The sequence below is a fragment of the Gopherus flavomarginatus genome, chromosome 23, assembly GCF_025201925.1.
Source record: "Gopherus flavomarginatus isolate rGopFla2 chromosome 23, rGopFla2.mat.asm, whole genome shotgun sequence".
Lineage (NCBI taxonomy): Eukaryota > Metazoa > Chordata > Testudines > Testudinidae > Gopherus > Gopherus flavomarginatus.
The window spans coordinates 16,229,228-16,253,060 of NC_066639.1; the positions used below are offsets into that span (position 1 = coordinate 16,229,228).

The 23,833-nt window shown below is 65.6% G+C and overlaps 4 protein-coding genes and 3 non-coding genes across 13 annotated transcripts in view; 5 read left to right on the top strand and 2 right to left on the bottom strand.

Annotated features, from left to right (window-relative positions):
• Nucleotides 1-19,429, top strand: part of CD68 (CD68 molecule) — a 49,909-nt gene extending 30,480 nt beyond the window's left edge. For both annotated transcript variants that reach the window (XM_050933316.1, XM_050933317.1), the window contains exons 2-7: nucleotides 12,444-12,566; nucleotides 14,668-15,239; nucleotides 16,274-16,393; nucleotides 16,839-16,911; nucleotides 18,320-18,487; nucleotides 18,693-19,429. In XM_050933316.1, coding sequence (XP_050789273.1) covers nucleotides 12,515-12,566; nucleotides 14,668-15,239; nucleotides 16,274-16,393; nucleotides 16,839-16,911; nucleotides 18,320-18,487; nucleotides 18,693-18,832 — 1,125 coding nt within the window. In that variant the 5' untranslated portion in view covers nucleotides 12,444-12,514 and the 3' untranslated portion in view covers nucleotides 18,833-19,429. The remainder of the gene's footprint in view (nucleotides 1-12,443; nucleotides 12,567-14,667; nucleotides 15,240-16,273; nucleotides 16,394-16,838; nucleotides 16,912-18,319; nucleotides 18,488-18,692) is intronic.
• SOX15 (SRY-box transcription factor 15) overlaps nucleotides 1-23,833 on the bottom strand; it is a 137,819-nt gene that overhangs the window by 102,702 nt on the left and 11,284 nt on the right. Inside the window, exons 2-3 of one of the 4 annotated variants that reach the window (XR_007771127.1) lie at nucleotides 19,764-19,883; nucleotides 19,524-19,583 (exon numbers count right to left, since the gene is read on the bottom strand). The gene's annotated coding sequence lies outside the window, so the exon portion shown is untranslated. Of the gene's footprint in view, nucleotides 4,438-19,523; nucleotides 19,584-19,763; nucleotides 19,884-20,690; nucleotides 20,929-20,956; nucleotides 20,989-21,048; nucleotides 21,109-23,833 lie in introns of those variants that run through there. The other 3 variants (XR_007771122.1, XR_007771126.1, XR_007771123.1) reach the window with 3 other exon arrangements.
• Nucleotides 826-11,400, top strand: EIF4A1 (eukaryotic translation initiation factor 4A1). 3 transcript variants are annotated; one of them, XM_050933311.1, is made up of 11 exons: nucleotides 826-894; nucleotides 2,741-2,789; nucleotides 3,204-3,336; nucleotides 3,640-3,779; nucleotides 4,491-4,659; nucleotides 4,936-5,045; nucleotides 6,090-6,233; nucleotides 6,605-6,742; nucleotides 7,259-7,348; nucleotides 7,746-7,825; nucleotides 8,245-8,562. In XM_050933311.1, the coding sequence occupies exons 1-11, from the start codon at nucleotides 872-874 to the stop codon at nucleotides 8,387-8,389; spliced, it is 1,221 nt and encodes a 406-aa protein (XP_050789268.1). In that variant the 5' UTR covers nucleotides 826-871; the 3' UTR covers nucleotides 8,390-8,562. The 3 variants fall into 3 exon arrangements, with proteins under 3 accessions (XP_050789268.1, XP_050789267.1, XP_050789266.1); XM_050933310.1 differs by lacking the exons at nucleotides 826-894; nucleotides 8,245-8,562 and adding exons at nucleotides 1,361-1,473; nucleotides 11,214-11,400 and having other exon boundaries at nucleotides 7,746-7,876; XM_050933309.1 differs by lacking the exon at nucleotides 826-894 and adding an exon at nucleotides 1,361-1,473.
• LOC127039792 (small nucleolar RNA SNORA48) lies at nucleotides 4,195-4,336 on the top strand. The gene has a single exon (XR_007771325.1). It is a non-coding gene; the product is annotated as a small nucleolar RNA SNORA48 (small nucleolar RNA).
• LOC127039793 (small nucleolar RNA SNORD10) lies at nucleotides 4,741-4,867 on the top strand. Its single transcript, XR_007771326.1, has one exon. It is a non-coding gene; the product is annotated as a small nucleolar RNA SNORD10 (small nucleolar RNA).
• LOC127039791 (small nucleolar RNA SNORA42/SNORA80 family) lies at nucleotides 6,869-7,006 on the top strand. The gene has a single exon (XR_007771324.1). It is a non-coding gene; the product is annotated as a small nucleolar RNA SNORA42/SNORA80 family (small nucleolar RNA).
• LOC127039757 (putative nuclease HARBI1) lies at nucleotides 22,053-22,922 on the bottom strand. The gene has a single exon (XM_050933614.1). The coding sequence runs from the start codon at nucleotides 22,920-22,922 to the stop codon at nucleotides 22,053-22,055; it is 870 nt and encodes a 289-aa protein (XP_050789571.1).

Sequence of the window (23,833 nt, forward strand, 5' to 3'; positions counted from 1 at the left end):
GGGGGGAGGGGATCGGGGGGGCTGTGGCTGGGGAGGGGCGGCTGGAGATCCGGGGGGTGGGGGCTGTGGCTCGGGGGGGTGGTAAGAGGGAATGTGGGGGGGGACCCAGGGGCTGGGGGGAGGGGATCGGGGGGGCTGTGGCTGGGGAGGGGCGGCTGGAGATCCGGGGGGTGGGGGCTGTGGCTCGGGGGGGTGGTAAGAGGGAATGTGGGGGGGACCCAGGGGCTGGGGGGAGGGGATCGGGGGGGCTGTGGCTGGGGAGGGGCGGCTGGACATCCGGGGGGTGGGGGCTGTGGCTCGGGGGGGTGGTAAGAGGGAATGTGGGGGGGGCCCAGGGGCTGGGGGGACGAGATGGGGGGGGCTGTAGGAGGGGACCGGGGGGGGGGCTGGGGTACGGGTGCCGGGAGGGGTCACAGCGCCGGGAGCGAGACGCGCACAAAGGGAGGCCGCAGCCTGTGGCCACCCACGTGTGCGACCCCCGCCGGCCTCACTTCCGGCTCGCACCCCGCCCCTTCCTGCCGGCACGCCGGCCCATTGGCTCGCCGAGCCGTGACGGGCGTGCGCTCCGGCCAATCGCCGCCCGGCGTGTTGGCGCCTGACTCACCCCGCTCGCGGGCGGGGCCGCCGCCCAATCCCACGGGGGGAGGGCGTCCTGACGTCACACGCCTCTTTTCAATCGGCTTCGACGTCACCGGCCGGGAGCCGGGCGCCGGCGGCCAATGGGAGCGGGGCCGGGAGGCGGGCCCTGTGGGGCAAGGAGCCAATGGGCGCGGGGCCGGTGGGCGGGCGGCCAATGGGAGCGGGGCGAGGGCGGGGCCTCCGGCGGGTTATAAGACAGGGCGAGGCGGCTGGGGGCAGGATCCTGCCCAGGATGTCTGCGAGTCTGGAGAGCCGGTGAGTGCGCGCGGCCCGGCTAGGCCGCCCCGGGCCGTACCATTTCCCAGCTCTCTGCCCCCCCCTGCGGTGGGCGCGACCACCGCGGCGTTCCACCCCCTGCTCGCGGGGGTTCCATGGGCCGAACCATCCCGCGGCGGGGGGGATCTGGGCGAGACCATTATAGCAAAGCGGCGTTTAGGCCGCCAATCGACCCCCCCCCCCACACGCGCACGTACGGACACGCGCTCTATGGGCGGTACCATCCGCTTGTGGGGGGGAGGGTGAGTCCATTCTTGCGGAGGGGGAGGTGTCATCCCGGATGGACCATTCCATTCCTTTATTTTTCGAGGGGGGGATGGTCGAGTCCATTTAAATCTTCTCTCTAGAAGATGCGAGCGGAGCCATCCGGGCCTGGCGGGGGGGGGGCGGGAGTAGAAAGGTGGGCGAGACCATTCCTGATAAGGGGGAGGGTGCGCCGTTTGAGCCACCGATCAGGGAGATGGACGGAACCATCCCCGCCCGAGGGAGGGGGACGCGACGCCATTTTGTGTCGGTGGGAGAGCTGGATGCGGCCTGGCTCCGGACGGAACCATCTGGGCCTGCGGGGGGGGGAGGGTGGAAGAGTCCATTATACCCGAGGGGGGATTGTAGGGGGCACAAGACAGAACCACCGGCCGCGGGGGGGGGGATGCAGGTTGGTTTCTCCTGGGCGGAGCCATCCGCGGGGCTGTGGGGGGGGGTAGCAAATGGGCGAATCCATCTCTTTCCCGCGGGGGGGGGGGGCAGAGCCGACCCCGCCGGGCCTCCTCCATTGTCCTGCCGCTCGGCATCCGGGCACCGCGGCCGTGACGTCACGCCGGCCGTCCCGCCAATGGGCAGGGCGAGGGGGCGGGACTTCCGGCGCGCGGGGTGGGGTGGGGGGAAGGGACGCGAGGGGCCTGAGCACGTGGAGCGGCCTGGGCCGGGCCCGGCGGGGGGGGGGAGGGGGAGGGGGAGGTCGGAGCGAGGCCGCGGGGGGGGCACTTCCGGCCCCCGCCTGACGTGGGGGAGGGGCGGTGCTCCCCTTGGGGGACCCCAGGGTGGGGGCGACAGTGGGGGAGGGGCAGGGTGGCAGGTGTTGGGGGACTCCAGGGTGGGGGAGGGGGAGCTGAGGGGGACCCCAGGCTCGGGGGGGGGATGGGGGGGAGGGAGGGAGATGGGGGGGCAGGGTGGCAGGTGTTGGGGGACTCCAGGGTGGGGGAGGGGGAGCTGAGGGGGACCCCAGGGTGGGGGGGCCTGGGGGGGAGGGGCAGGGTGGGTGATGGGGGGGAAATGGGGGGCAGGATGGCAGGTGTGGGGGACCCCAGGCTCGGGGGGGGATGGGAGAGGGGATGAGGGGGATGGGGGGCAGGATGGCAGGTGTTGGGGGACCCCAGGCTCGGGGGGGGGGAGGGAGGGAGATGGGGGGGCAGGGTGGCAGGTGTGGGGGGACCCCAGGCTCGGGGGGGGGAGCTGCCTAGGTAAGAAGAGTGGGACTGTGGCCCCCCCCCCCCCCCCCGGTAGCTGAGGCAAGAGGCCCTGAAGCCCGTAAGGCTCAGGCCTGGGGGTGGGAAGGGCCCGGGGGGGGGGGTGAGGGATCTCCTGGCTGTTTAGGCAGAGCAGGTGAAGAGGAAATGTTTTTGGGGGGGGGGAGATGGGCCCAGGGGGTCCTGATTGCATCTCTAAATGGACACGTGTGTGGGCAGGCGGCCGTGGGGGGGGTTAACGAGGGGTTGGGGGGGAGCAGCCCAGCGGGCGAATGACAGCCAGGGACCGTGGCGGGGGCTGTCTGGTTCTCGGTAACCTTGTCTAACCCCCCCCCCCCCCCGCTTCTTTCTCCTTCCAGATCTAGAGACAATGGCCCCGAGGGAATGGACCCCGATGGCATCATTGAGGTGGGCAGGGGCTGGCGCTGGGGGTGGGGTGTCAGGGACAGGAGGCCGAGTTGTGTGGGATTTTTGGGGCGGGGCAGCAGCTGTGAGGTGCGGGGGTTTCAATGGGCTCATGGGGGGGATGGGGCATGTGTGGGGAGCAGTGGGGGTGGGCTGTGGTGGGGGTTTGAGGTGCAGGGTGGGGGTGGGTGGGCTTATTAGGGGGCTGGGGCCTGCAGGGAGAGGAGAGCAGCCTGTGGGGGTGTCACTGGAGATGTGGGGGTACCCAGAGGATTACTGTTGGGGGCAGGCTGAGAAGAGATTTGTGTGGTGGGGGGCAGGGGGGGTCCAGACAGGCATCTCAAGGGGCTTAGGGCTGCAGAAGGGGACACATGGAGGGTGTTAACCCTTTTTCCCCGCCGCGTCCCCCCTTTTCAGAGCAACTGGAATGAGATCGTTGACAGCTTTGACGACATGAACCTGTCGGAGTCCCTGCTGCGGGGAATCTACGCCTATGGGTTTGAGAAGCCCTCCGCCATCCAGCAGCGAGCCATTCTTCCTTGTATCAAGGGTGAGTCGGCCCCCGGGGAGGGGCGATACATCCCGGCGGGGTGGAGTTCCGGGGCGGTGACCCCAGCCGGACTCTTCCCCCTCCCCTGCGAACGGACAAAGAGGCGTCCGGTTGGTGTCGCGGCTCTTGAATTTAGCGACGGGGGGAGAGCGACGAGCCCTCGTTCATCCCAGCACAAGATCCTGGGCGGTGGTTGTGGCTGGTTCATGCTGGGGGCACACGGCTGTCAGGGCTTCTCAGGAACTGAGATGCGACCACCTCTGGGGCGGGGCGGCTGACAGATGATGTCTCGTCTTCCCCCAGGTTATGATGTCATTGCACAAGCTCAGTCTGGCACTGGGAAGACGGCCACCTTCGCCATCTCTATCCTCCAGCAGATCGAGCTGGACCTCAAGGCGACCCAGGCCTTGGTGCTGGCCCCAACCCGTGAGTTGGCCCAGCAGGTGAGCTGGCTGCGGCAGAGCAGCGCCCCACCCCCCTCGCTTAAAGTGGTGACTCAGCCCGGTAACAATCCCTGCCCAGCTCCTTTCTTAGCTGAGATGTCAAGGGAGACAGGAGCCAGGAGTCCTGGCTCCCAGTCCCCCCTGCCCCTGTTCCGACCCACCAGCCCCCACTCTCCTCCCAGAGCTGGGGAGAGAACCCAGGAGTCCTGGCTCCCAGTCCCCCCCTGCTCCAACCCACCAGCCTCCACTCTCCTCCCAGAGCCGGGGAGAGAACCCAGGAGTCCTGGCTCCCAGCCCTCCCTGCTCCAACCCACCAGCCCCCACTCCCCTCCCAGAGCCGGGGAGAACCCAGGTGTCCTGGCTCCCAACCTCCCCAGTGGTGTAAGAACGTGGTTACCTGGTATCAGACCTGCTTCCTCCCTTGCTACCTGGGCAAAGAGGCGTCTGGTTGGTGGCGCGGCTCTTCAATCTAGCAGGGAGAGAGAAACGAGCCCTCGTTCATCCCAGCGCAGTATCCTGGGCGGTGGCTGTCGCTGGTTCATGCAGGGGGCACACGGCTGTCAGGGCTCCTTGGTGCCAAGCGCCGAGACGCAGCCAAATCTGGGGCAGGGCGGCTGGTTACCCAGAGACCCTTCACCCGGTGCTGAGATGCGGCCACCTCTGGGGCGAAGCCTGGCTCTCCAGCCGCTCACCCTCGCTTCCTCACTGCAGATCCAGAAGGTCGTGATGGCCCTCGGGGACTACATGGGGGCCTCGTGCCACGCCTGTATTGGGGGCACCAACGTCCGGGCCGAGGTGCAGAAGCTGCAGATGGAAGCCCCCCATATTATTGTGGGGACTCCGGGCCGTGTCTTCGACATGCTGAACAGGAGATACCTGTGTAAGTTTTGTGGGTGGGGGGTGGGCGGTCCCCTCTCCAGGTGCCCCCTGGGCAGGTGGGGGTGGGCCACACCCTGTATCTGTTCGGTGATGATTCCCCATGCGTGTCAGCTGATCCCAGTGCTGCCTGGTGCCCCCTGCTAGGCGTTCTGCCGTCCGGGCCTGGCACAGGGGCTTCTGGGTCTGATCAGAACTATCCGACTGAGAACAGCGTCTGACTAGATCCCTGGCGGCCGGCTACTCCCTCCATCAGGCTAACAGCCGCCTCTCCCCGCAGCTCCCAAGTTCATTAAGATGTTTGTGCTGGACGAGGCCGACGAGATGCTCAGCCGGGGCTTCAAGGATCAGATTTACGACATATTCCAGAAGCTGAGCGGGAACACCCAGGTGCGCTTGGAACCCGGGCAGACCAAGAACCGGTGTCTGGGAGGAGCTGGATCCAGAACTGGGGGCTTTGGGCTCGCTGGAGGAGACCTCCGTAATCAAGGGGTGGAGAATGGGGAGCCTAGAACTGGAGAGGGGGAGGGTGTTAAGTGTGGGGTCTAGGTTATTAGGAGGAGGGTGTCTCCGGAAGCGGGAAGACCAGATGAAGTGGTAGGACTAGAACCTCAGCTATCCATGGGGAGTTGAATCCAGCTGCAGGGATCTAGAACCGAGGGGGTAGGATGAGACCGTACGGAGCTGGAATTGTGACGGGGCTAAGCCCAAGGAGCAGTGGAATGACGGGGGCTCTGAACCCAGAGGCCGGGCTGGTCCATGAGGGATTAGAACTGGCAGTAAAGGGGGGTCTAGAACCCAAAGGGAAAGTCAGTTGTGGGATGGGTAGGGCAGGGATTTGGAATCTGGGGGTAGTTGGTGGGGTGCTGTAGCTACCAGTAGAGGGGTCTAGAACCCAGCAGGCAGGAGCTAATTCATGTGCAGCTATAACCTCCATTGGAGGGATCTAGAGCCCAGAGGGCTAGGAGCTAGTCATTGGGAGCTAGCTGGAGCCACCAGTGGAGGGGTCAAGAACCCAAGGGGCAGGCGCTAGTAATGAGCTAAACCTCCAGTGGAGGGGTCTAGAACCCAGGGAGCTGGAGCCACCAGTTGAGTGATCTGGAACCCAGGAGGTAGTCAGTGGGGAGCGGGAGCTACCAGTAGACTAGAGGGGTCTAGAACCCAGGAGGCAGGTGCTACTTAATGGGGAGCTAGAACCTCCGGTGGAGGGGTCTAGAACCCAGGGGGGTACGGGCTAGTCTGGGGAGCTGGAGCCACCAGTAGAGTAGCACCTGCCCCTTGGGTTGTAGACCCCTCTAGTTAATGGGGAGCTAGAACCACCAGTAGAGGGGTCTAGAACCCAGGGGGAGATGCTGCACCTGTGAGAATAGAGGGGATCTCTGGGTGGGGCAGGCTGGCAGCAGTGCCTCTCACTGTCCCCCCTCCGCCCCCCAGGTGGTGCTCCTGTCGGCCACGATGCCCATGGACGTGCTGGAGGTGACCAAGAAGTTCATGCGGGACCCGATCCGCATCCTGGTGAAGAAGGAGGAGCTGACCCTGGAGGGCATCCGGCAGTTCTACATCAATGTTGAGAGAGAGGTGAGATGGGGAGATCTGTGGGGGGGGGAAGTGTTGGGGGTTGAGAGCCAGGACTCCTGGGTTCTCTTCCCACCCCAGCCGCATGGTCATGGATTTGTGGAGGAGTCTCTCCATGGCATCTCCGTAGTGTACCCCATGCAAGAGCAATCAGCCCCCCTGAACCATGGCCGCCCCAATATCTCTGGGTCCCGGTCCCTGAAATGGGGGCTCCATGTGCTGTCTCGGGAGCAGGGGAGCTTTGCCCACGGCGCTGGATTTTGGAGGCCCTGCTGGAGTTGGGGGCTGACTTTCCAGGGGTCCCCCACATGGGGGGGGGGCTGCTGTCAGCCCTAGCCCTCACCCCCACGGGTCCTGTCCTCCCCGCCCCCCAGGAGTGGAAGCTGGACACGCTCTGCGATCTCTACGAGACCCTGACCATCACCCAAGCCGTGATCTTCATCAACACCCGTCGAAAGGTCGACTGGCTCACCGAGAAGATGCATGCTCGGGACTTCACCGTCTCTGCCATGGTACGGGGGGCGGGGAGGAGCCAGGACGCCTGGGTTCTCTCCCCAGCGCTGGGGGGTCACAGCAGTGGGGGCTGGGAGCCAGGACTCCTGGGTTCTCTCCCCGGCTCTGGGAGGGGAGTAGGGGCTGCATGGCTCTGGATTTATGGTGGGCGTCCACCCCATGGCCCCTCCATAGTGTGCTCCATGCAAGAGCAATTGGGCCCCCCTGAACCATGGCCGCCCTAGTGCCTGTGGGTCCCGGTCCTTGAAATGGGGGGCACAGCTGTTTTTTAAGGGGGGGTCCCCCAGTTGTGTGTGCCAGGTTTAGCACAGGGGCGGGAGTTGGGGAGCCAGGACTCCTGGGTTCTGTCCCTTCCCCCTTCGGTGGCTGCCGGAAGGGGCAGGAGTCTCTGGGAGGCGGTTGCCCCAGAGATATGGGGCGGGGGGAGAATGCAGCGTGAGACACCCCCCGCCCCATGGCATCATGCATTAGTAGCTAACCCACAGTCCTAACAACCCTCTTCTGGCCCCCCCCAGCACGGAGACATGGACCAAAAGGAGCGGGACGTGATCATGCGGGAATTTCGCTCCGGCTCCAGCCGGGTCCTCATCACCACTGACTTGCTGGTGAGACTTGGGGGGGCTGTGCGGGGGTGGATCGGGGTGTTAATTTGGGGGGAGGCTCCGATATGGGGGTCTGGGGTTGGGTCTGCCCTGGGGGGCCAGCTGGAAAGATCTGGCCCCTCTTAAAATGGCTGCCATCACATGACAAGTGGCCATCTTGGGTGTGGGTGAACCCAGGTGTCCTGGGGGCTCCCCCCAAGGAGATTCCCTCTCCGCCCAGCCCCCCCGTGCTGTATGCGGAATGTAGCTCCTTGGCACACCAAGGGGGGGCTGCTCCGTGCGGCGGGCGGCCCCACCCCTGGGCCTCGGCCACGGAACGGCAGCCCACAGCCTGGGCACGGGCGCTGCCCCACACATGGGGGCTGAGGCCTGAAGGTTGGTTCTTCTCCCCCCCCCCCAGGCCCGTGGCATTGACGTGCAGCAGGTGTCGCTTGTCATCAACTACGATCTGCCCACCAACCGCGAGAACTACATCCACAGGTACCGGGGGGCAGCCCCCCCTGCCCTCCCAGCGCCGGGGAGAACCCAGGCGTCCTGGCTCCCAGCCCCCCTGTTCTGACCCACCAGCCACCCCTGCCCTCTCAGCGCTGGGGAGAACCCAGGCATCCTGGCTCCCAGCCCCCTCTGCCCTCCCAGAGCCGGGGGGAGAACCCAGGCGTCCTGGCTCCCAGCCCCCCCTGCCCTCCCAGAGCCGGGGAGAGAACCCAGGCGTCCTGGCTCCCAGCCCCCCCTGCCCTCCCAGAGCCAGGGAGAGAACCCAGGCGTCCTGGCTTCCCAGCCCCCCCTGCCCTCCCAGAGCCGGGGAGAGAACCCAGGCGTCCTGGCTCCCAGCCCCCCCTGCCCTCCCAGAGCCAGGGAGAGAACCCAGGCGTCCTGCGCTCACCCCTTCTCCCCCCCAGGATCGGCCGAGGGGGACGCTTTGGCCGGAAGGGGGTGGCCATCAACATGGTGACGGAAGAGGACAAGCGCACCCTGCGCGACATCGAGACCTTCTACAACACCTCCATCGAGGAGATGCCCTTGAACGTGGCCGACCTCATCTGAGCGCCCCCCGGTGGGCGCCCCGGGCGCTGCCCCCGCGAGCCGCTCGCACGTGCCGCCGCCGGACACTTTTTTTTTAATTATTTTCCTCTTTTTTTTTTTTTGGGTTTCTTTAATTTTTTTTTTTTTTGGTTCTTTTGAATAAATGTCACTTTTTGGAGGTGAAAAAAAATCCACTTTAGTGTTTCGTGGCATTTCTCTTGTCTCTGTCCACTTCTCGCTGTCTCATGCCGGGGGACCCAGGCGCCGAAGCCTCCCGGGGCGTCCTGGCCTGTGGGGTCCCCCCCTCTCCCCCGTTTCCTTCATGTTCCTAGAACAGGGGGTGCCCGGACGCCTGGGTTCTCGACAGCTAGCGCAGAACCCAGGCGTCCTGGCTGTGATCGGCTGGAGACGGGGAGAGAATCCAGGGTTTCCCTCTTTTAATTGGGGGGGGCAGGTGGGACCCAGGCATCCTGGCTCCTCCTGTCCCCTGTACCGGCTAAGACATGTTCCCTGGGATTCGCCAGGTTCTCTCCCCGCTCCAGCGTAGAACCCAGGAGTCCTGCTCTTCCCAGCCCCCCGACAATCTGGCCATCTCTTAACGAGCCCCCCCACCCCAAGCTACCCCACCCTGATCCTGGTGCTAAATCGAACTGCTTGCAAGTTGGACCTACCTCAGGGTTGGTAGCTGTCGGGGGAGGGACCCCCCAAATCAGTTGCCCCCAAAACATTAAGCTAGAAATTTCTCCCCCCTGCACTCAATTTTTTTTCCCCCATCCAACAAAATTGTGTGCCACTTTTTTTACTTTTTTTTGTATAGTATTTATTGAAAGGAAACGAACGTACCAAATAAAAATCTTCTTTCAAAATGGCAGCTGCTTTGGGTTGTGTTTGTAAAGGGGGGGTGTCCCCTCCCCCCCAGGGGGCTCAAGGCAGTTTGGCCGGCCCCTCCCCTGAATCCCGGTTGGCTGGAGGAGGGGTGTCCTTGCTGTTTCCTGCAGCCCTTTGCATGGCTAATCCTCTCTCCCAGAGGCATTGGTGGCAGCGGTGGGATCCCAGAGTCTTGCGTAGCTGATCCTCCTGGGGGGGAAATCCCTTACCACAGTGTTCCCCTTAAGAGCCAATGGGGGGTAGTTCCTACTGCCCTGGGCTGCCAGTTTTTTTCTCGTGCACCCCCCTCCTTGCCTCAGTTTCCCCACTGAGACATTGAGCTGCTACCACCTTTTGCGGGAGGGCCTTGCAATCTACTGGCCGGAAAAGCAAGGGGGGCTAATAGCAGAGGGTGTTGGTGGGAGCGGTGGGATCCCAACTATTTGCCCTGCTGCTGGCCTGACGAAGGGAAGGATGGCGAAGCCTCTCCCGGCAAGGTGCCCCCTGCTGCACTGGGGGGCTAAGAGTTCACACTTCTTCGACTCACAAGGGCAGCTGCCCCTTGGGGCTTTTAAAAAAAATAGGGGGTGATTGTGGGGGTGCTGAGGCTCTGGAAACATGGTTGCTGTCTGTACCCCCAAACTGCAGGGGAGGAAGGACAGGGTCCCACATATAGTAGGGCCCGTTCCCCGCTGCCGTGTTCAGTTTGACCCGTGGTTCTCAAACGGGGGGGTTGGGACCCCTCGGGGGCAATGAGGTTATTACAAGGGGGTGGGTTGGGAGCTGTCAGGCTCCATCCTGAACCCCACTTTCTAAAAGGTGTTTTTAATTTATAAGGGGGGGTCACCAGTGCCAGCCTTTGAGAACTTCGGTGCTAAACTGCGCAATCCTGTGGCGGGGAGTCCCTCGGGTGAACAGCCAGGCTTTCTGTTGTGCGAGGCTGTCGCAATGCTGCTACTCAGTCAGGGGTAAGAGCCCCCACGCGGAGACCCAAGTGTTCACAGGGCCCAGCCCCAGCTCGCCAGCAGCGAACCCAGGCGTCCGAGCCCGAATCCCCAAGGGAACAGTGCCAATAGAACCCAGGCGTCCAGGCTCCTGCTCGCTTGTTGCCACAGCAGAGGGTGTAGCAGAATGGCTGGGGCCTAGCCCAGCTCCCCAGCGTGGCTAGTAGCCCCCCCACCTGTCCCTGTTAAACTGAGCTTCCTAATGAATCTCTCCCCCCTTGCAGCAGGGAGTTCCGCAGGTCTCGGGTCAGGTTTAATCAGCTGGCAGGAGGATACCAAGGAGATGTAGTGGCGAAGAGTTCCCCAGGGCTGAGGAGGAGCACGAGCGTGGCTGGGATGCTGCCCCCTGGTGGTGGTAGCCCATAATTGCTTCCCTCCACAGCACCCCCGGTGAGAGACAGAAGCAGAGCGGGCTGGGCCCTGGTGCAAGTCGTTTGGGGGCGGGGGGGGGGGTTGCAGCCAGTTCTGGGGTGGGGGTACCTGCCGCCCTGCACTTTGTACCTAAAACCACCTGGTTTCTCCCACAAGAAAGCAAAGGCCAGCAAGTGTCCCCCCAGCCCCCACTGCCCTCCCAGAGCCAGGGAGAGAACCCAGGAGTCCTGGCTCCCAGCCCCCCTGCTCTAACCACCAGCCCCCACTCCCCTCCCAGAGCCAGAGAGAGAACCCAGGAGTCCTGGCTCCCAGCCCCCCTGCTCTGACCCACCAGCCCCCACTCCCCTCCCCTCCCCGAGCTGAGGACAGAACCCAGGAGTCCTGGCTCCCAGCCCCCCCTGCTCTAACCCACCAGCCCCCACTCCCCTCCCAGAGCTGAGGAGAGAACCCAGGAGTCCTGGCTCCCAGCCCCCCTGCTCTAACCCACCAGCCCCCACTCCCCTCCCAGAGCCGGGGAGAGAACCCAGGAGTCCTGGCTCCCAGCCCCCCTGCTCTAACCCACCAGCCCCCACTCCCCTCCCAGAGCCAGGGAGAGAACCCAGGAGTCCTGGCTCCCAGCCCCCCCTGCTCTGACCCACCAGCCCCCACTGCCCTCCCAGAGCCAGGGAGAGAACCCAGGAGTCCTGGCTCCCAGCCCCCCTGCTCTGACCCACCAGCCCCCACTCCCCTCCCAGAGCCGGGGAGAGAACCCAGGAGTCCTGGCTCCCAGCCCCCCCTGCTCTAACCCACCAGCCCCCACTCCCCTCCCCTCCCCGAGCTGAGGAGAGAACCCAGGAGTCCTGGCTCCCAGCCCCCCCTGCTCTAACCCACCAGCCCCCACTCCCTTCCCAGAGCCGGGGAGAGAACCCAGGAGTCCTGGCTCCCAGCCCCCCTGCTCTGACCCACCAGCCCCCACTCCCCTCCCCGAGCTGAGGAGAGAACCCAGGAGTCCTGGCTCCCAGTCCCCTCTGCTCTAACCCACCAGCCCCCACTCCCTTCCCAGAGCCGGGGAGAGAACCCAGGAGTCCTGGCTCCCAGCCCCCCTGCTCTGACCCACCAGCCCCCACTCCCTTCGCTGAGCTGACGAGAAAACCCAGGAGTCCTGGCTCCCAGCCCCCCCTGCTCTGACCCACCAGCCCCCACTCCCCTTCCCGAGCTGAGGAGAGAACCCAGGAGTCCTGGCTCCCAGCCCCCCCAGTTCCACCACGTGAAGGTCACAGGCCTTTCCTGGGGGCTGACTCAGCGTCGTCCACAGATCCTCATGGGGAACTGAAAGACCTGAATCATCTGCCCCCGGCCTGCGCACCAAGGCAGCTGGAGTCTGTCACAGCCACAAGCCCATCATACACGGCATCCCGCCACCCCCAGCCCCAGCCCACGGCCCATCCAGCCATAAAACCCAGCCCCACGGCCCAGGACGACCTGTGTCACCAGTCACCCCGCCCCAGAGGTGGCTGCATCTCAGCGCCGGGCGAGGAGTCCCTGGGTAACCGGCCAACCCGCCCCAGAGGTGGGCGCATCTCAGCGGTGGGCGAGGGGTCCCTGGGTAACCGGCCGCCCCGCCCCAGAGGTGGCTGCATCTCAGCACCAGGCGAGGGGACCCTGGGTAACTGGCCGCCCTGCCCCAGAGGTGGCTGCATCTCAGCGGTGGGCGAGGGGTCCCTGGGTAACAGGCCGCCCCGCCCCAGAAGTAGGCGCATCTTGGCCTCGAGGACTGATTATCTGTGCGTGTTGTTGGAGTCGGGTGAGCGACCTTGGAAAGGGAACTGGTTTCATTTCCTTCATTTTATCAGTGAAGCGCAGGACGGGCTGGGAGGGAGACTCGGAGCGAGGGACGGACTCGTGGACGGACGGACGATCCAGCATGGGGATCCTGGGCACCCTGGGGCCTCTGTCCCTGCTGCTCTGCCTGGCAGGTAGGTGCTGCTCTTCTCTACAGGTGGCATCCCACTAACTCACCGCACCCCACTCCCCTCCCGGAGCTGAGGAGAGAACCCAGGAGTCCTGGCTCCCAGCCCCCCTGCTCTGACCCACCAGCCCCCACTCCCCTCCCAGTGCCGGGCAGGGAACCCAGGAGTCCTGGCTCCTAGCCCCCGCTGCTCTAACCCACCAGCCCCCACTTCCCTCCCGGAGCCGGGGAGAGAACCCAGGAGTCCTGGCTCCCAGCCCCCCCTGCTCCAACCCACCAGCCCCCACTCCCCTCCCAGAGCCAGGGAGAGAACCCAGGAGTCCTGGCTCCCAGCTGCCCCTGCTCTAACCACCAGCCCCCACTCCCCTCCCAGAGCCGGGCAGGGAACCCAGGAGTCCTGGCTCCCAGCCCCCACTGCTCTAACCCACCAGCCCCCACTCCCCTCCCAGAGCCGGGCAGGGAACCCAGGAGTCCTGGTTCCCAGCCCCCACTGCTCTAACCCACCAGCCCCCACTCCCCTCCCAGAGCCGAGGAGAGAACCCAGGAGTCCTGGCTCCCAGCCCCCGCTGCTCTAACCCACCAGCCTCCACTCCCCTCCCAGAGCCGAGGAGAGAACCCAGGAGTCCTGGATCCCAGCCCCCCCTTGCTCTAACCACCAGCCCCCACTCCCCTGCCAGAGCTGGGAGAGAACCCAGGAGTCCTGGCTCCCAGGCCCCCTGCTCCGACCCCCCAGCCCCCACTCCCCTTTCAGAGCCGGGGAGAGAACCCAGGAGTCCTGGCTTCCAGGCCCCCGCCAACTTCCATTTAACCTTGTTTACCTGTGGAAAAGAGTCTGTTTTGCTCCGGGGTCATTTTAAAACGACGTCGATTTTCCCCAAAGCTTTGGGTGAGAACAGGGCCATTTCCTGCCGGGTCGGCACTCACGAAAGCCGAACGGGTTCGGGTTGCTGGAGGCGGCTAAATTGGGGGGGGGGGCTAAGCTCCCTCCCCCCCTCGAGCCCCCCCCAAAAAAATTGAATGTCCATGTTATTGTTTTCAGCCGTCGGCAGAAAATTGGCCGGGCCTTTGGGCTTTGCTTGAGATCTTGGTGGGGAACCAAATATTCCCCCCCCACCACATCTGGCACAGAAAAAAAATTGTAATTTAGACGATTTGGGCGGCGGGGGGCGGGGGGGGGGCAGAAAATCTCCGAAAATCTCATAGCCCAGAGAAATTTGTATTTATTTTTGCATTGAACCAAAGGTTAACGTTACGCAATTCTGGCAGTGGAAATATTTGAAGATTTATAGTGCTCCAACTTGGCCATGAAAGCCTGAATTTGCTTGGTTTGGGGTGGGAAAAAATGGGACTTTTTTTTTGTTTCCCCGTTAATTTCGCCCCCTCCACGCCTCCCCCCCTCCCAAATCCTGAAATGTTGGGTGAAAAATGAGCAAGAAAAGCTACTTGGTTTCAAAATGCGGATGTCAAAACAGCCATAAATCCGTCATCCGCGAAGAGATATAATCTCACCCGCCGTGTCGCACTAATATCCCGGGCCGAAGACGGCTGCCAGCAAAGGATATTTCGACATTTTCAGACCATCACAATCTGTAGAGGTGTCCGAAATGTCCCTTTTGTCGGTCCGAAGAAAATTGTCAGCAGCGTTAACTCTGAAACCTACTGAGGGCACAATTGGAAAGGAGCACTGGGTTGGGCTGGCTGGACAACAAGGCAGGAAGGATTTTGCAGGGAGCTGGGGTTGGGGGTTTCTTCTTCATTGGGGTGTTAACTCTGATGCTGGTGTCGGCTGAGAAAGGATCACTTAGGGGGCAGGATTTGAGGGTACAATGTCATTGCGGGGCCCACATCCTTTGGAATATGGAGGATCGAACCTGGATTTTTTGGGGGGGTGTTGATTCTGGACCGACATGGGTGTGGCGGGCAGAGGGCAGAGGCTGTAGGAGGAGAGAAATTAGCTTTCTATAATTCCTAAGTTAGCAACTTGTGTGTTTACTCTGGACCCTAATGATGGCTATAGTGACACAGCTAGTCAGGGGAAGTGTATTGGTGCCCTGCGTCTACTTTGGGGATCTGATTGTTCCTCTCCACCGTCATCCTCACCCCTCTAGCCTGCATCTCCGCCCTGCCCGGCGAGGGGGCCCAGGAACTAGCCACGCCCGGCTCCGGGATCGAGGCCCCGTGCGACGGTGACAGCTGCCCCCGCCATAAGAAATCGGCCACCCTCGTGCCGTCTTTCACCAAAACCACCACCACCACGACCCACCGCACGACGCCCCCCACCACGACCCACCCGACCAACCACACCACGACCCACCCGGCCAATCACACGACAACCCACACGACCACCCACACCACGACCCACCCGGCCAATCACACGACAACCCACACGACCACCCACACCACGACCCACCCGGCCAATCACACGACAACCCACCCAACCAACCACACCACGACCCACCCAGCCAATCATACGACAACTCACCCGACCAACCACACCACGACCCGCCCGGCCAACCACACCACGGTGCACACGACCCCCCACCTCACCACGGCGGCCCCGCCGGTGCCCCCGGATGTGGGGGTCGGGAACTATTCGGTATGGAACGGGTCGGACGTCTGCCTCCGGGTGCAGTCGGGCCTCCAGATCTGGGTCCGATACGAGAACCGCTCCAAAGCGCAGGTATGGGGTAAGGGAGGCTAGTGGTTAGAGGGGGGGGAGCCAGGACTCCTGGGTTCTCTCCCCGGCTCTGGGAGGGGAGTGGGGGCTGGTGGGTCAGAGCAGGTGGGGCTGGGAGCCAGGACTCCTGGGTTCTCTCCCTGGCTCTGGGAGCGCAGTGGGGGCTGGTGGGTCAGAGCAGGGGGGCCTGGGAGCCAGGACTCCTGGGTTCTCTCCCTGGCTCTGGGAGGGGAGTGGGGGCTGGTGGTTAGAGCAGGGGGGGCTGGGAGCCAGGACTCCTGGGTTCTCTCCCCGGCTCTGGGAGGGGAGTGGGGGCTGGTGGTTAGAGCAGGGGGGGCTGGGAGCCAGGACTCCTGGGTTCTCTCCCCGGCTCTGGGAGGGGAGTGGGGGCTGGTGGTTAGAGCAGGAGGGCTGGGAGCCAGGACTCCTGGGTTCTCTCCCCGGCTCTGGGAGGGGAGTGGGGGCTGGTGGGTTAAAGCAGGGGGGGCTGGGAGCCAGGACTCCTGGGTTCTCTCCCCGGCTCTGGGAGGGGAGGGGAGTGGGGGCTGGTGGGTTAGAGCAGCGGGGGCTGGGAGCCAGGACTCCTGGGTTCTCTCCCTGGCTCTGGGAGGGGAGTGGGGGCTGGTGGGTCAGAGCAGGGGGGCTGGGAGCCAGGACTCCTGGGTTCTCTCCCTGGCTCTGGGAGCGGGGTGAGGGCTGGTGGTTAGAGCAGGAGGGGCTGGGAGCCAGGACTCCTGGGTTCTCTCCCCGGCTCTGGGAGGGGAGTAGGGGCTGGTGGTTAGAGCGGGGGGGGGGGGAGCCAGGACTCCTGGGTTCTCTCCCCGGCTCTGGGAGGGGAGTGGGGGCTGGTGGGTCAGAGCAGGGGGGGCTGGGAGCCAGGACTCCTGGGTTCTCTCCCCACCTCTGGGAGGGCAGTGGGGGCTGGTGGTTAGAGCGGGGTTGGGGTTGGAGCCAGGACTCCTGGGTTCTCTCCCCAGGATCGTGGGGTTCGGGGGTGAAGGTGATACCAGCTCACCCGACTCCTCTCTCTCTTCCAGCTCTGGGGAATTTTTTCCGTCCAGCCGAACCAGACGAAGGTGTCAGGAAATTGCTCGGACGAATCGGCCACCATGGAGCTCAGCTTCGCCCAGGGCTTCCTGCATTTCACCTTCGTAAAGGTACCGGCAGGGGGCAGCAGGGGGCGCTCTCCCCTGGCAGTGGGCTGGCCCCAGGGCAGCGCTAGGGGGCGCTGTGGGGCAGGGAGCTGGGCAGGGGGCTCAGCAGGGGGCGCTCTCCCCTGGCAGGCAGGGCTGGCCCCAGGGAGGCCCTAGGGGGCGCTGTGGGGCAGGGAGCGGGGCAGGGGGCTCAGCAGGGGGCGCTCTCCCCTGGCAGGGGGCTGGCCCCAGGACGGTGGTAGGGGGCGCTGTGGGGCAGGGAGCGGGGCAGGGGGCTCAGCAGGGGGCGCTCTCCCCTGGCAGGCAGGGCTGGCCCCAGGGCGGCGCTAGACGGCGCTGTGGGGCAGGGAGCGGGGTGCGGGTTGTATAAACAGCGGCTGTGCTCCACCCCAGAGGTGGCTGCATCTCCATGCTGGGCCGACGTCTCCGGTCCCTTGTGTCTCCCCAGAATAAAACCCAAAACACCGTCTACCTGCACGAGGTCCAAGCCCAGCTGAGCCTCCAGTTTCCTGGGGTCCCACGTGAGAACTGGGGTTTGAGGCTATTGGGGGGAAGGTTTGGGGGAGTTGGGGAAAGAGTTCGGGGCATTGGGGTGTTTGGGGGCCCAGAGTGACATTGGGGGTGTGGGATGACTTCGGGGTGTTGGGGTGACTTTGGGGTCTCAGGTGACTTTGGGGAGGATTGGGGGTGACTTTGGGGTGCTGGAGGTTTGGGGTAACTTTGGGGGCTCGAGAGTGATGGGGAGTTGGGGTGACACTAGGGGTTCAGGTGGTTGGGGCAACTTTGGAGGATTGGAGGGTTCGGGGTGACTGGGGGTTTGCGGTGACTTTGGGGGGCTCAGGGTCACATTGGAGGTTCGGGTGGTCAGAGCAACTTTGGAGGACTGGTGGGATTGGAGGGTTTGGGGTGACGTTGGGGGTTCGGGTGGTCGGGCTGACTTTGGGGGATTGGAAGGTATGGGCTGACTGGGGGTTCAGGGTGACTTTGGGAGGGCTGGGTTGACATTAGGGGTTCGGGTGGTCGGGGTGACTTTGGGGGATTGGAGGGATCGGGGTGACTGGAGGTTTGCGGTGACTTTGGGGGGGTCAGGGTGACATTGGAGGTTCGGGTGGTCGGAGCAACTTTGGAGGACTGGCGGGATTGGAGGGTTTGGGGTGATGTTGGGGGTTGGGGTGGTCGGGGTGACTGGGGGATTGGAGGGTTTGGGCTGACTGGGGGTTCAGGGTGACTTTGGGAGGGCTGGGGTGACGTTGGGGGTTTGGGTGGTTGGGGTGACTGGGGGATTGGAAGGTTTGGGGTGACTGGGGGTTCAGGGTGACTTTGGGAGGGCTGGGCTGACATTAGGGGTTCGGATGGTTGGGGTGACTTTGGGGGATTGGAAGGTTTGGGGTGACTGGGGGTTCAGGGTGACTTTGGGGGTCAGGGTGACGTTGGGGGTTCGGGTGGTCGGGGTGACTTTGGGGGATTGGAGGGTTTGGGGTGACGGGGTTCAGGGTGACTTTGGGGGTCAGGGTGGTCGGGGTGACTGGGGGATTGGAGGGTTTGGGCTGACTGGGGGTTCAGGGTGACTTTGGGGGTCAGGGTGACGTTGAGGGTTTGGGTGGTCGGGGTGACTTTGGGGGATTGGAAGGTTTGGGCTGACTGGGGGTTCAGGGTGACTTTGGGGGGTCGGGGTGACGGGGGTTCGGGTGGTTGGGGTGACTTTGGGGGATTGGAAGGTTTGGGGTGATGGGGTTCAGGCTGACTTTGGGGGGTCGGGGTGACGTTGGGAGTTCGGGTGGTCGGGGTGACTTTGGGGGATTGGAAGGTTTGGGCTGACTGGGGGTTCAGGGTGACTTTGGGGGGTCAGGGTGACGTTGGGGGTTGGGGTTGGCGAGGCAGGCGATTCGGGGGGCTGGCTCTGATCTCTGCCCCCCTGGTCCCCCCCAGGGCAGCACTTCGGGGTGCACAATGCCAGCCTGCGGGAGTTCGAAGCCCGGCTGGGCCACTCCTACCAGTGCCAGAACCGCAGCCTGGCCCTGGCCCCGGCCTTCCACCTCGACGCCCTGCACGAGCGGCTCCAGGCCTTCGCCCTGCCCGGGGGCCAATTCGGAGAAGGTACCGGCCCCCCCTCGGTCCCCCCTGCCCCCCGCAAGCCCCACGCTCAGCTCCCCCTCCGACCCCAAATCCCCTCTGCTGCCCCATAATCCTAGCTCCCCCTGACCCCATTTCCCCCATCCGAGCCCTGCCCCCCATAGCCCTCTCATCTCCCCCTGCCCCCCACCTGCCCCCCGTCTCACCCCCTGCCCCTCCTCTCTTGCAGCCGAGCTGTGCCCAGACGAGCGGCGCAGCTCGCTGGTGCCCATCATCATCGGGGTGGTTCTGCTGGTCCTGATCCTCATCATCGTCATCGCCTACCTGCTGGGCCGGCGCAAGGCCCGGGGTGGCTACCAGACCCTCTGAGGGGCCGGGACACTGGGGTGGGGTGGGGGGTGGGATGGGGCCTGTCCCCTCTAGGGGGCGCCGGCTCCCACCCGGCCCCAGGGCAGGGACTGGCTGGCTCAGGGGGGCGGGGAATGGGGCAGGGGCCTGTCCCCTCTAGGGGGCGCCGGCTCCACCCAGCCCCAGGGCAGGGACTGGCTGGCTCAGGGGGGCGGGGAATGGGGCAGGGGCCTGTCCCCTCTAGGGGGCGCCGGCTCCCACCCGGCCCCAGGGCAGGGACTGGCTGGCTCAGGGGGGCGGGGAATGGGGCAGGGGCCTGTCCCCTCTAGGGGGCGCCGGCTCCCACCCGGCCCCAGGGCAGGGACTGGCTGGCTCAGGGGGGCGGGGAATGGGGCAGGGGCCTGTCCCCTCTAGGGGGCACCAGCTCCCACCCGGCCCCAGGGCAGGGACTGGCTGGCTCAGGGGGGCGGGGAATGGGGCAGGGGCCTGTCCCCTCTAGGGGGCACCAGCTCCCACTGGCCCCAGGTGGGGACTGGCTGGCTCCGGGGGGTGGGGAACAGGGTCAGAGATCCAAAAATTTTATTTTACTGATTAAAAAGTATTGGAGTTGTTGGTAAATACGAGGACGTCTCAGTTACTGCCCATGCACCAGCTCTCAGCAGCGTCCCGATGGGGTTACCTGCCCCCCTGCCCCAAAAACCAGCCCCCCCCAACAATTCTGTTCAATAATAAATGAGCATTACGTCTCCTGGAGTTAAGGAGATGCAGCCACCTCTGGGGCGGGGCGGCCGGTTACCCAGGGAAATCTCGCCCGGCGCTGAGATGCAGCCACCTCTGGGGCGGGGCGGCCGGCTACCCAGGGAAATCTTGCCCGGCGCTGAGATGCAGCCACCTCTGGGGCAGGGCAGCCGGTTACCCAGGGAAATCTCGCCCGGCGCTGAGATGCAGCCACCTCTGGGGCGGGGCAGCCGGTTACCCAGGGAAATCTCGCCCGGCGCGGAGATGCAGCCACCTCTGGGGCAGGGCGGCCAGTTACCCAGGGACCCCTCGCCCGGTGCTGAGATGCAGCCACCTCTGGGGCGGGGTGGCCAGTTACCCAGGGACCCCTCGCCTGGCGCTGAGATGCAGCCACCTCTGGGGCGGGGCAGCCGGTTACCCAGGGAAATCTCGCCCGGCGCGGAGATGCAGCCACCTCTGGGGCGGGGCGGCCAGTTACCCAGGGACCCCTCGCCCGGTGCTGAGATGTGGCCACCTCTGGGGTGGGATGGCTGGTTACCCAGGGACCCCTCGCCTGGCGCTGAGATGTGGCCACCTCTGGGGCAGGGCGGTCGGTTACCCAGGGACCCCTCGCCCGGCGCTGAGATGCGCCCACCTCTGGGGCAGGGCGGTCGGTTACCCAGGGACCCCTCGCCCGGCGCTGAGATGCGCCCACCTCTGGGGCGGGGTGGTGGCTATTTAAAACATAAGCTTAGGACCAGGACTGGGGTGCTCCTGGGAGGGGGGCTCAGCAGGGGGCGCTCTCCCCGCAGGCAGGGCTTGCCCAAGGGTGGTGCTCAGGGATGCCGCAGGGGGCACCCCAGCAGCCTGGCTGTATCCCGCCCCCCAGGGGTGCCCAGTCCCCATGTGCCCCACTCTGACCCGGCAGGGTCCTGTTCACTCAGCCACATGCAGGACCGGCCCCACCCGGCTCCTAAGGGAAGTGGGGGAGTCACGGGGCTGCTGACATCATTGGGGGGGGTGGGGAGAGGGGCAGCACACAGGCCACGCCCCTTTCTTTGGCACTAATCAAGCCACGCCCCTTGCCTCACGAGCCACACCTTCTTCTAACTCCCATGACTAAGCCACGCCCCCTGCATGAGTTCACTCTTTAGCTCCACCCCCATGGAGCCCACCCCCCAGCCCTTTAAACCACGCCCCCATTTCAAGAGTCCTGCAGCAACCCCAACCCCCGCCCCCCAAGTCTTTTATTCCATCCGCATTTATAAAGATGCAGCCACCTCTGGGGCGGGGCGGCCGGTTACCCAGAGACCCCTTGCCCGGCGCTGAGATGCAGCCACCTCTGGGGCAGGGCAGCTGGTTACCCAGGGACCCCTCACCCGGCGCTGAGATGCAGCCACCTCTGGGGCAGGGCAGCTGGTTACCCAGGGACCCCTCACCTGGCGCTGAGATGCAGCCACCTCTGGGGCGGGACGGCCGGTTACCCAGAGACCCCTCGCCCGGCGCTGAGATGCAGCCACCTCTGGGGCAGGGCAGCCGGTTACCCAGAGACCCCTCGCCCGGTGCTGAGATGCAGCCACCTCTGGGGCGGGGCGGCCAGTTACCCAGAGACCCCTCGCCCGGCGCTGAGATGCAGCCACCTCTGGGGCGGGGCGGCCAGTTACCCTGGGACCCCTCGCCCGGCGCTGAGATGCAGCCACCTCTGGGGCGGGGCGGCCAGTTACCCTGGGACCCCTCGCCCGGCGCTGAGATGCAGCCACTTCTGGGGTGGGGCGGCTGGTTACACGAGGACCCCTCACCTGGTGCTGAGATGCAGCCACCCCTGGATGCGTAGATACAGCCCTTGCCTGCATGTCCTCCTTGCTTTCCGTCCGGAAGGCCGGCCAGACAGACGGAGCAGCTGAACGAGCCAGGATGGGGCTGACTGTGCAGCTATGGGGCGGGAGTGGGGCAGAGAGAGGGGTCAGGTGTTGGCGGACAATTATAGCAGGGCTCCTTTGGGTTGAAGTTTTCGTTTATTGCGGCTACAGAGAACCCAGGCATCCGGTTCCTCCCAATACCCCCCCATACTCCTCCTCCTCCCCCCCCTTTAACTGCCCCTTCCCCAACCTGGTTTCAACGTCCCAGGTCCCCCCCGCCACCCCAGTTCTGACACCCAGACCCTACTCACACACCCACCTGGCACACTCATTTCACCTGCCTCCCTACCCCCACCCCTAGGTTGTGGCTGGGGAGGGAAGGAACCTTCAGCAGATTAAGCAGGAAGGCCAGGAGCCAGGATGCCTGGGTTCTCTACCCGGCTCTGGGAGAGGAGCGGGGGCTGGTGGGTTAGAGCAGGGAGGGCTGGGAGCCAGGACTCCTGGGTTCTCTCCCCGGCTCTGGGAGGGGAGTGGGGGCTAGTGGTTAGAGCGGCGGGGGGCTGTGAGCCAGGACTCCTGGGTTCTCTCCCCAGCTCTGGGAGGGGAGTGGGGGCTGGTGGTTAGAGCAGGGGGGGCTGTGAGCCAGGACTCCTGAGTTCTCTCCCTCAGTCCCGCAGGGTCAGAGCCAGCGCCTCACGGATCTCAGCCGCGGCGCCCTCCTCTCCCTCTCCGTCCTCGAAGGGCTCTTCCTCCTCCTCCTCCTCCTCCACCATCCAGCGGGGCTGGAAGACGTCGCCGTGCATCTCGCAGACGTTGTGGAGGGTGGAGCAGGCGGCGATCAGGGTGGGCAGGAAAGAGACGTCGGTGTCGTTGCGTTTCTGCAGGCAGCGCCAGCGACCCCTGAGGCGCCCGAAGGCCACCCCCACCACGGTGCGGGCGGCGGCGGCGTACTCGTTAAACCGCCTCTGGGCCGGCGTGAGCTCCCCGGCCCGGTAAGGCCTCATCAGCCAGGGCAGCAGCGGGTAGGACGGGCCGGCCAGCAGGTAGACGGGCACCTGGACGCCTGCCACCTCCCGGGCCGCCCCGGGGAAGAGCTCCCCCCGCTGGGCGCGCTGGTAGAGCTCGGAGGCCCGCAGCACCTGGGCGTCGGTCTGCCTCCCCGGGCAGCCGACGTTGACGTCCCAGAAGCAGCCGCGGGCGTCGACGGCGGCCTGCAGCACCACCGAGTGCCAGCCCCGGCGGTTGAAGTACCCGGCGGCGTTCTCGTTGGGGGCCCGGATGGGGATGTGCAGGGCCCCCAGCACCCCGGCCAGCTGCGGCGGGGCGGGGAAGCCGGCGGCCCGGGGCCCGGCCGGGGCGGCCACGTAGGCCGGGGTGAGGATGGCCACCACGGCCTCGCAGACGTCGCGGAGGATCTTGCAGACGGTGGAGCGGGAGACGCCGAACTGCTGCTCCACGGCCCGGTACTCGGTGCAGGCCCCCAGGCGCCAGAGGGTCATGGCCAGGCGGACCTCGGCGGGGATGGCCCGGCGCATGTTGGTGTCCCGCCGCTGGATGGCTCCCCGCAGGCGCCCGCAGAGGTAGTCGAAGGTGGCGGGGCCCAGGCGGAAGTTCTCGGCCCACTCGCCGGGCCCGAAGGCCTTGGCCCGCACCGTGTCCCAGAAGGCCGAGCTGCGGGCCTTGCTCCACAGCCGGCGCTCCCGGGCGGGCGGCGGCAGGGGCGGCGGGCCGGCGGGGCGGGGGCCGGGCCCGGACGCCGGGGTCCCCGCCAGCCAGAGCAGGGCGAAGCGGCGCCCCCAGCGGGCCCGGGCCCGGCGGCGGCGGGCGGCCCGGTGGCGCCGGGCGGCCTCGCGCAGGCGGCGGCCCCGCTGCAGCCGCAGGTAGTAGAGCAGGCAGAGGGCCACGGCCCCCCGGCTCAGGGCGGGCAGGGGGCAAGATGGCGGAGCCTGGGCGGCCATCTTGGGTTGGCCAAAGTTTGGTCAAGGCAGGGAGGCAGTCTGGGGTGGGGGAGGGGCGCGCTAGGGCGCATGCGCGGGAAGGGGGGGGCCCAGGCGTGGGAAGGGAGGGCGCATGCGCGGGGAGCAAAAGGTGGGGAGGGTTGAGCGAAAGGGCGCGTGCGCGAGGAGGAATGCGCGCTCTTGTGCCAGGGACAGCGCATGCGCGCGGAAGGATGCAGGCGGTTGAGGGGAAAGGCGCATGCACATGGAGGACATCGGGACGGTTATGGGAAGGCGCGCATGCGCGCGGAGGAAAAGCAGAGGGTTGAGGGGCACGGCGCATGCGCGTGGAGGAAATGGGGAAGCTTGAGCAGGGCGCATGCGCGGGGAGGAAAAGGCGCGGAGGGTTGGGCGAAAGGGCGCATGGGCGGGGAGGAATGCGCGCTCTTGTGGGGGGACCGCGCATGCGCGCGGAAGAATGCAGGCCGTTGAGGGGCAAGGCGCATGTG

Bases quoted from the DNA above. Each gene is read 5' to 3' on its own strand.
- EIF4A1 (XM_050933309.1), top strand. From the start codon at position 1,376: ATGGACGGAACCATCCCCGCCCGAGGGAGGGGGACGCGACGCCATTTT. The intron at 1,474-2,740 runs GCCTGCGGGGGG...TTCTCCTTCCAG, and splicing joins CTCCGGACGGAACCATCTGG to ATCTAGAGACAATGGCCCCG. The intron at 5,046-6,089 runs GTGCGCTTGGAA...TCCGCCCCCCAG, and splicing joins AGCTGAGCGGGAACACCCAG to GTGGTGCTCCTGTCGGCCAC.
- LOC127039757 (XM_050933614.1), bottom strand. From the start codon at position 22,922: ATGCGCCGGGCCATCCCCGCCGAGGTCCGCCTGGCCATGACCCTCTGG.